The sequence below is a fragment of the Lepidochelys kempii genome, chromosome 7, assembly GCF_965140285.1.
Source record: "Lepidochelys kempii isolate rLepKem1 chromosome 7, rLepKem1.hap1, whole genome shotgun sequence".
In the NCBI taxonomy this organism is placed as follows: domain Eukaryota; kingdom Metazoa; phylum Chordata; order Testudines; family Cheloniidae; genus Lepidochelys; species Lepidochelys kempii.
Window position 1 is genome coordinate 123,690,376 of NC_136386.1, and position 9,060 is coordinate 123,699,435.

Sequence of the window (9,060 nt, forward strand, 5' to 3'; positions counted from 1 at the left end):
CTATCCCACCGCATCACCCCTCTGAGTCCCTCCAGGGCTCCCCCTTCTCTATTGCACCAACCACAAACTGCTTGTCGGGCCCCTCACCACCTTCCCCCTGCCCCCGGGTCTGTCCTCTCTTGTTCACTATCACCATGTGGTTTCCCACCTCCCACGGGCCTGTGACACCAGCCTCACTTCTCACGTTTCCAAACATGCCCCTTTGTGCTTTTGCCCCTGCTCCCCATAAACGCCCACAAAGCCACCTCGTTATCCCTCCCCTGCCTGATCAGCTGCTGGGGAGCGGAGACCACGGCCTGCCATGCTGACCAACAGCCTCTGCACTACAGCAATGCAAACCGTAACAGTGGGCTGCTGAGAGCCCCAGGCACCTGGCCCACCCCAGGGGAGGATCGGGGCACACAGAGATCGCGGCAGCCTCTTGGAAGGATCAAGTGGTTTTACTATCCCACTAGCCCTGTACCAATAGGTCAGCCCCAGCCAGAGACAGCCCCTGGCTGCTACTAGAAGCAGAGTGGGCAGCGTGGAGGATACCCGGGGATCCTGGCCTTTCTCCTGGGGGGAGGGGACGGCTGGAGCAAGTCCTAATTCCTTGCACACATCCCCTGCCACTGGGGTGTTACTGGTCCTGCCTCCCTTTGATCCAAGGGCTGTACCCCGCCGAACCCATTCCCCATGTCTGCTGAGGCACAGCATCTGCCGGCAGGGAAGGCACCATTTCTACCCCCTGCCGCTTCTCCATGTTTCCTCTTTAGGCCCAGCCAGGCCAGGGCTGGGCTCTGGAGTCTCCCTCCCTTTTGGAAACCCTGAGCAAAGTCTGTTCGGTTGTTTGAGTTTAGCCGGGAGAGGGGCCATGACTCAGGCACACAGAACGCACCAGGGGAGGCGAGGGCTCTGCGGGAGCAAAGGGGCACTTCCAGCCATCGGCCCCCAGGACGGAAAAGCAAAGGAACGTTCAACGACGGTGAAAGGCAACGTTCTAAACCGGGAAGCGGAAATTGAAGACAATTAGCCTGTGGAATTCCCTGCCACAAGATGCCATGGCTGTCAAGAGCGTAGAAGGATTCAGAGAAAGGGCAGGACGTCCCTAAGGACAAGGAGCAGCCGAATACAGCGGGAGGACAAGAGGCACAAACGCTCCTGCTTCACCGCAAAAGCCAACCACCAAGTGCGAGGGGGAGGGAAGGGTGCTCGGAAAGTAATTCCCACATTGTCCACTAGGGGGTGTCCCGCCCCTTCCTCTGCTCCAGCTGGCCCCACGGCCGTAAACCGCAGCCGGCCCCAGCACACCGCTAGGCTGGGAGCTGGGGAAAGGCAGAGGGGCAAGGCCCCCCTGCCCACACATACACCTGGAGCCAGAGGGGTTTCCCAGCAAAGCGCAGTCCGAACTCTGAACCTGCTGCTCTCCCCGGCAGAGCTTACCTCTCCGCCACGCCCGGCCGCAGGTCTTGGAGGCTGCGGGCACAGGCCATGCCTGGAGGAAGGACACGGGACCCTGCGGGGAGCCCCGGGGCCAAGCCAGGAGCAGCCTGGCGTCTCCACTGAGCGAGGACACGACAAGCAGGTGTCGGGAAAGCCAAGCATGTGGCTCTGCCAGGGCAGACCCTGCAGCAGGCGGGGGAGGGAAGGGGCGGAGCGTCACGGCGAGATAGCCAATCCCAGCCCACACCAACGGCGCAGTTGACACCCAATCGGAAACGTTTATTGCAAGGTGTAAATATCCCTTTACAGAGATGGGGTTTGGCTGGGGAACGAACCACTGTCCAGCGGGGGCAAGAGGGGACTCAAAGGCAGCCCAGACCCAGCACGACCCGGTGACACCCGGACGAGGCCCCAGCACCAGAGCCGGATCTCGGATGCCAAGGTCAAAGGTGCCATGTACACACCCTGCTCACCCGGGGTATTGCACTGGGGAAAGGAGCCCTGGATTTTGGGGGGTGGTGACGAGGTTCTCTCTAAAACTTCCATGTGTAAAGGCAGCAAATATTAAAAAAAGGGCTTAACCCTCCCCCCTCAATGAATAGAAACGGGGGGGAGAGATGCCACCGCCCCACTCAGCACCAGGCCCCCGCCAGCACCGCAGGGCCAGCGCCCCAGAACTGCAAGGCAAAACGGACCAGAATCAGCCTGTGAAACCCAGCACTCCAGCTGCTCTCTCCCAGCCCAGGCCTAACGTCCCTTGGCAGACAGCAGCCTGGCATCTCAGAGGCTGCAACAGAGCAGGGGCCCAGACGGACCAACCAAAGGGCTGGTTCGCACAGTGTACGGAAATAGGGAACAAGCCCCAGAAACTCCCTCTGCTGAGCAACAGAGCTGGGGCGCAGGGTTGGCAGAGCATCGGACACCAACGGCTTTGCAGGCTCGCCTCCAGGCGCTGGGGATCTCAGTGCCCAGAGCAGAGCACCCCCAGCACACTCAGGGCCCCATGCATCTCCCCAGTATCAGCCCTCCATGGCCCTGTGCGGGGGCAGGGCTCACCCCAGTGCATCCCCTTAATGGGAGGGAGCCCCCCAAAAACCCGACAGGAACAAACAGCGAATTGACACGTAAACCAGAGAGGTCCCAGGAGAACAGCCGTCTGGGGAGGGCTCCAGTCGGGGGCAGGGCAGCGCCTGGGGACAAAGACAGAGGTGAGACCGGCAGCTGCTGCCCCCTTCACCCCCACCACGCAGGGCCATTCAGGGCAGGGGGCTCTTGGGGCCTTGAACCAGAGCTCAGCCAGAGCTCACCCAACTGCAACCCCTCAGTGGAAGGGGCTGAAAGGTTCCCCCTCCTCACCCCCCAAATGAGCTCTTCCATCGGGTCTCTGGGAGCAGCCCAACCCCTGCCGGAAGCCGCTTCCCAGGCCAGGAACATGGGGGCCTCACAAGGCCACCCACGCTGCACAGCTCCCCCAGCAGCTAGGTGCAGGGTCCCCCCCATCCCAGCCAGGCCCCCATCCCCTGTACCTCTCAGCTACTGTCTCCTTTGCTGCTTCTTGGCTGGCATGACGGGGGCGAGCTCTTCCTCCTCCTCCTCCTCCTCACTCTCCTCTTCCTCAGACAGTGCCCTCCTGTGCACTGGGACACACAGACAGGCCCCTTCCTTGTCACGCTCTCTATGCGCTGGGCCTTTCCCACACCGGGGCACCCTCTCCCCTCCCCATTCTCCCGGCTCTGCTACCCCCGACCTCCTTGCTGCCAACAGCGGAGACGCACCCACGGGGTGGGAAGTGAGGGGCCAGGGCCAGCTGCCAATGACACCATGCAACCAGCCCAAGCCCCTGAGTGCTCAGTGGGCAGCCCAGGGGGCAGCTCTGGGGCACGGTTATGGGGCCAGCCGCTCAACTGACCCACGCGCCCAGCCAGGCGGAGCGGGAGCTGGTTGGGGCAGATAACAGCACTCGGGCATCAGACTCTCCTCTGCAGACGCAGCCCTACTCGGGCAGTGACCTCTCCGCAGGCAGCAGATTCCTCCCTCTCTCCGCCCCCCGGCCTCTCCCGAAGGAACCAGCCACCTGGACAGAGCCCCCAGTCGGCATTTCCTCCTGGGCCGCGTCCTCTTCCGCGCCCAGCACCCCCCCAGCTCCTTACTGATCTGGTGCCGCCCGGTGAGGTGCACGGGGCCGGAGCCGGATTTCAGGTGGAAGGTCACAGGTGGCTGGAGCTGGAAGTTGTCCAGGCTCAGCTGCGAAGAGACAGCAAGAAGCAGCGGAGTCAGCGGCAGGGCCTGAGCCTGGGGCTCCCCCACTGCAAGGAAGGGCTCTGGGCTGGCCCCGAACCACGTGGTGCTTCCTGCCCAGGCTCCCGCAGCGCCTGAGGGGGCAGCGCAGCCAGTCAGGGCGGGCACCCTGCAGCCACGGCATTAAGGGCGGGATGAATTTCAGTGAGCGAGGAACCACGGTGCAGGGAAAGAACACTGAAGTCAGGCAAGTTCCCACACGCACAGCCCTACCGGTGCCTCTCAATCCCAGCCGCCAGCCCCCTGCTAACCCAGCCCTGGGCTCCCCACTCCCCAGCTCGGTCCTGGGTCAAGCTCTCCTCTGATGCAGACAGGCAGCCCAGCCACCAGCTAAACCAGGGCTTGGGGCTGCAAAACCACCCTGCTGCCCCACTGGAGGGGAAGGGGATTCCCACCCGCTGCAGCAGCATTTGGGTTTATCTCCTCTGTGGGGTCATACACAAACAGCTGAGCAGGTCCGATTCTGTAAAGCAGAGGGCCACAGTGAGCACAACCAGGCATGCTGGGTAAAAGGCCAGAGAACACACCCAAGGCTTACACAAATCCCCACATCCCCAGCCCCGGCAGGGATCGCCCCAGGGGGCCCTCTTACCACGGGCTGGCACGACAGCTTCAGATTGGCCACCGGCACAGCAATCTCCTGGTTCTGACGGTTACGCCCCACAACTTCCACCACGTTGCATTCGTCCTTTGCGCCGCCCGTAAGGCAGACCTGGAAGGGACCAGAGCGAGGGGTTAATGGGGTGGCCACCTCAGGGGGAGACGGGGCATCCAACCAGGGTCTGACTGCAAAGGACGGCTTGTGCCTGAATCAACTTATCACAACCTGCAAATCAGGGTCCAGCCCCAGGATCAGACCAGTGCATGGATGGTGCAAGCAGCCACCATGACAGTGGATAGGCTTGTCTCTGGGACACCGAACCCTGCTGCACCAGGGCACGAGCCCACCACTGACTGCGTTAGCTAGGGACTTCCCTCAGCGGCAGTTATTCCCTCACAGTCCACTAAGGGCTTCGTGCACCTTCTCCTGAAGAAGCTGGTGCTGACATCTGTCGACAGACAGGACGCTGGAGCAGAGACGCTGCCAGCCTGGCAATTCCTCGGCAACGTGACTTGCCCAAGGGCGGACAGGAACATACAGGCAGAGCTCAGAACAGAACCCAGGCGCTGAGCTTGCTCTAACCACGAGCACATGCCCCAGGGGGGTTGAAACATGCCCTAGGAACGAGGGGCGCAGATAAATCAAGCAGACTGCTCCCCCCAGCTCCCTAGAGCAGAGGTGGGCAAACTACGGCCTGCGGGACCGTCCTGCCCAGCCCCTGAGCTCCCGGCCAGGGAGGCTCGCCCCCGGCCCCTCCCCTGCTGTCCCCTCTCCCCCACAGCATCAGCTCATCGCTGGCCGCCAGTCCTGCCACTCTGAGTGGCATGGTAAAGGTGCCGGGGGTGGAAGGGGGGGGTTGGATAAGGGTCAGGAACTCCAGGGGGGGCAGTCAGGGAAAGGGGAACAGGGGCGGCTGGATAGGGCGTGGGAGTCCCGGAGGGCCTGTCAGGGAGCGAGGATGTGGATAGGGTGCGGGACAGCTGGGGGGGTTGGGGCAGTGGGTCTGGGAGGGGGTGGTCAGGGGACAAGGAGCAGGGGGGTTGGATGGGTCGGGGGTTCTGGGGGGGGGAGGACAGTCAACGGGGGGGTTGGATGGGGGTGGGGTACTGGGGGGCGGTTAGGGGACAAGGAGCTGGGGGGGTTGGATGGGTCAGGGGTTCTGAGGGGGACAGTCGGGGTGGGAAGTGGCAGATAGGGGGCAGGGGCCAGGCTGTTTGGGGGGGGCACAGCCTTCCCTACCTGGCCCTCCATACAGTTTCGCACCCTGCTGTGGCCCTCAGACCAAAAAGTTTGCCCACCCCTGCCCTAGAGTGACATGGTTTCCCCGCTTGCACCGCTCTCTCCGGACCGCCGGCACTCTGCAGGATCCGGTGTAAGGGGAAGAAGATGCCGTGAGCTGCCCGTGGCGGCCCGCTCTGGCTGAGCGGCAGCCCTCCTCTGCTGTACAAGAGGCAGGGCCTGAACGTGAGCTGCGTTCGTCCCACGTCCTGCCTCCACCAGAAGCCGCGGCTGCATGCTGCCGAGCCCGAGCGGGACCCGGGCCGGGGAGAGGGAAGGACAGCACAGAAGCCAGCCAGAGAAGGTAAGCGACATGAGCCCTGTCCTCAGAGCCAGGGTTCCCTCTTACCATAGACAGGGCCAGGATGTGCTCAGAGTCGTCATCTTCATCCACCTTAAAGGTGTAGGATCTGGTGCTGCCCGTCAACTCGCAGCCTGGGGAATCCACGTGAGGAGTCAATAAAACCGAAGGAGCTGGGTACTTCCCCCTAAAGATCCATGGGGAGACACTAGGGCCGCGCTGAATCCCCAGCTCTGGCCGCCCTACATTCCCTCCTGCGGCTCTAGCTGGAGGCTGGCTGTGAGTCACCCCAGAGCCAGCTGCATTCCAGTGGTCTGAGAAGGAGCCCCAGCCCGTCGGCACAGCTGGGAAGGGTGGCACTGGGCCTCCTTTAGGCGACGAGAGCTGCCGCAATGCACTGCACCCAGTGCTCTGCGTGGCTCTGGGCCAGCAGCACCCCAGTGCCAGGCTCCTGCTCCAAATAGCTCCCAGCAGGTTCGCCATGTGGGGCACCTCCAGAGCCCCTCCCCAGCGCTTGGCTGCAATGAGATAACGGGCCAGTGGGCTGCGGGGAGCCCCCCCAGCTATCGGGGAGGGAGCGAACAACCATCGTGGGGCCGGGAGCAGCTGGAGAAAGGCACCACCCGGTACCTGAGCTCTCATAGCTAAGGGCAAGCGTACCGGCAGGGCAGCCTGGCCCCCCAGTTCCTCCATCTCAGCTGGATCCCTCCCCTGCCCCGTGGGGCCCATCACAGCGTGTCCCCAGCCAGGCCTCCCTCTATACCCCAGCCTCCACGAACCCCCAGTCCTCCCTGCCCCCAGACACTCCCCCCTTCCCCACCCTGACCTGCTGCCTTCCCTGCCCCACCCTAAATACACCACCCCCACCTAAATTGCCTGTAAGCTGTGTAGCCTATTTACGCAGTGCAGGGGCCCAGGGAACCCACCGGGGGACCGGCCAAGGCCAGAGGAGGGGGCATCCTGCCCCCGGCCCCCAGCTTGCCACAGCGACGCAGCGTGGCCCGGCCCCACGTGCAGCCCTCCCCCAGCTCGGACCCCCACACCTCTGCCCCTCATCCCCGGCCCCACCCCAGAGCCTGCACCTCCAGCTGGAGCCCTCACACCCCAACCCTCTGCCCCTGCCCTCAGCCCCCTCCCACACTGCGAACCCCTCAGCCCCACCCCCACCACATGGATTTTGTTAGGTGCAGTGAGGTGCCCCACCTCATCTCCTTATTAGCGCACATCAAATTAATTCCACACATGGGTGGGAAAAGTTTGAGGGAAAACTGCCCCAACTCCTCCCCGCCCCCCAACTCCGATTCCCTGCCTCCCCCGAAACACACAGAGACCCAGAGCTTCTCCCCCGACACCTGGGCTCCCAGCCTCAGGCCAACTCCCCACGTCTGCCCCCCCCCCCCCCGCGTGTGCGCTCCCCACCCCCCTCCTAGCGGCCCCAGCCCCCCACGTGTGCGCTCCCCGCCCCCCTCCTAGCGGCCCCAGCCCCCCACGTGTGCGCTCCCGAGCCTCGGCTCCCCACTTGTGCGCTCCCCGACCCCCTCCCAGCGGCCCCTGCCCCCCACGTGTGCGCTCCCCGACCCCCTCCCAGCGGCCCCAGCCCCCCGCGTGTGCGCTCCCCGACCCCCTCCCAGCGGCCCCAGCCCCCCGCGTGTGCGCTCCCCGCCCCCCCCCAGCGGCCCCTGCCCCCCGCGTGTGCGCTCCCCGCCCCCCTCCCAGCGGCCCCAGCCCCCCGCGTGTGCGCTCCCCACCCCCCTTCTAGCGGCCCCAGCCCCCCGCGTGTGCGCTCCCCGCCCCCCCCCCAGCGGCCCCAGTCCCCCCGCGTGTGCGCTCCCCGCCCCCCCCCAGCGGCCCCAGCCCCCCGCGTGTGCGCTCCCCACCCCCCCCCAGCGGCCCCAGCCCCCCCGCGTGTGCGCTCCCCGCCCCCCCCAGCGGCCCCAGCCCCCCGCGTGTGCGCTCCCCGCCCCCCTCCTAGCGGCCCCAGCCCCCCGCGTGTGCGCTCCCCGCCCCCCCCAGCGGCCCCAGCCCCCCGCGTGTGCGCTCCCCACCCCCCTCCTAGCGGCCCCAGCCCCCCGCGTGTGCGCTCCCCACCCCCCCCAGCGGCCCCAGCCCCCCGCGTGTGCGCTCCCCACCCCCCTTCTAGCGGCCCCAGCCCCCCGCGTGTGCGCTCCCCACCCCCCTTCTAGCGGCCCCAGCCCCCCGCGTGTGCGCTCCCCGCCCCCCCCCCCCAGCGGCCCCAGCCCCCCCGCGTGTGCGCTCCCCGCCCCCCCCCAGCGGCCCCAGCCCCCCGCGTGTGCGCTCCCCACCCCCCCCCAGCGGCCCCAGCCCCCCGCGTGTGCGCTCCCCGCCCCCCCCAGCGGCCCCAGCCCCCCGCGTGTGCGCTCCCCGCCCCCCTCCTAGCGGCCCCAGCCCCCCGCGTGTGCGCTCCCCGCCCCCCTCCTAGCGGCCCCAGCCCCCCGCGTGTGCGCTCCCCGCCCCCCCTCCTAGCGGCCCCAGCCCCCCGCGTGTGCGCTCCCCACCCCCCCCAGCGGCCCCAGCCCCCCACGTGTGCGCTCCCCACCCCCCTTCTAGCGGCCCCAGCCCCCCGCGTGTGCGCTCCCCACCCCCCTTCTAGCGGCCCCAGCCCCCCGCGTGTGCGCTCCCCGCCCCCCCCCAGCGGCCCCAGCCCCCCGCGTGTGCGCTCCCCACCCCCCCCAGCGGCCCCAGCCCCCCACGTGTGCGCTCCCCACCCCCCTTCTAGCGGCCCCAGCCCCCCGCGTGTGCGCTCCCCACCCCCCTTCTAGCGGCCCCAGCCCCCCGCGTGTGCGCTCCCCGCCCCCCCCCAGCGGCCCCAGCCCCCCGCGTGTGCGCTCCCCACCCCCCCCAGCGGCCCCAGCCCCCCGCGTGTGCGCTCCCCACCCCCCTTCTAGCGGCCCCAGCCCCCCGCGTGTGCGCTCCCCACCCCCCTTCTAGCGGCCCCAGCCCCCCGCGTGTGCGCTCCCCAGCCCGGCCCGGCTCACCGAAGACGAAGTTGCCGAGACAGAGCCCGGCCCCGGCCCCGGCCCCGGCCCCGGCCGCCCGGCTCTCCGGCTCCAGGAAGGCGGCCATGGCTGCAGTGGAAGGCCGGGCTGGGGAAGGGACGGGTGCGGAAGGCGGGGCGGGGCGGATCGGCCCTGCCCAGAGC

The 9,060-nt window shown here is 67.3% G+C and overlaps 1 protein-coding gene across 1 annotated transcript; it reads right to left on the reverse strand.

Annotated features, from left to right (window-relative positions):
• Positions 1 to 1,680: 1,680 nt before the first annotated feature.
• NPM3 (nucleophosmin/nucleoplasmin 3) lies at positions 1,681 to 9,060 on the reverse strand. Its single transcript, XM_073354582.2, has 6 exons — positions 8,897 to 9,060; positions 5,949 to 6,034; positions 4,313 to 4,432; positions 3,573 to 3,666; positions 2,949 to 3,059; positions 1,681 to 2,612 (listed from the first exon to the last, which is right to left on the reverse strand). The coding sequence occupies exons 1-5, from the start codon at positions 8,982 to 8,984 to the stop codon at positions 2,956 to 2,958; spliced, it is 492 nt and encodes a 163-aa protein (XP_073210683.2). The 5' UTR covers positions 8,985 to 9,060; the 3' UTR covers positions 1,681 to 2,612; positions 2,949 to 2,955.

Bases quoted from the DNA above. Each gene is read 5' to 3' on its own strand.
- NPM3 (XM_073354582.2), bottom strand. From the start codon at position 8,984: ATGGCCGCCTTCCTGGAGCCGGAGAGCCGGGCGGCCGGGGCCGGGGCC. The intron at 3,667-4,312 runs GTAAGAGGGCCC...GTCTCTTCGCAG, and splicing joins AGCTGTCGTGCCAGCCCGTG to CTGAGCCTGGACAACTTCCA. The intron at 3,060-3,572 runs GTAAGGAGCTGG...TGTGTGTCCCAG, and splicing joins CACCGGGCGGCACCAGATCA to TGCACAGGAGGGCACTGTCT.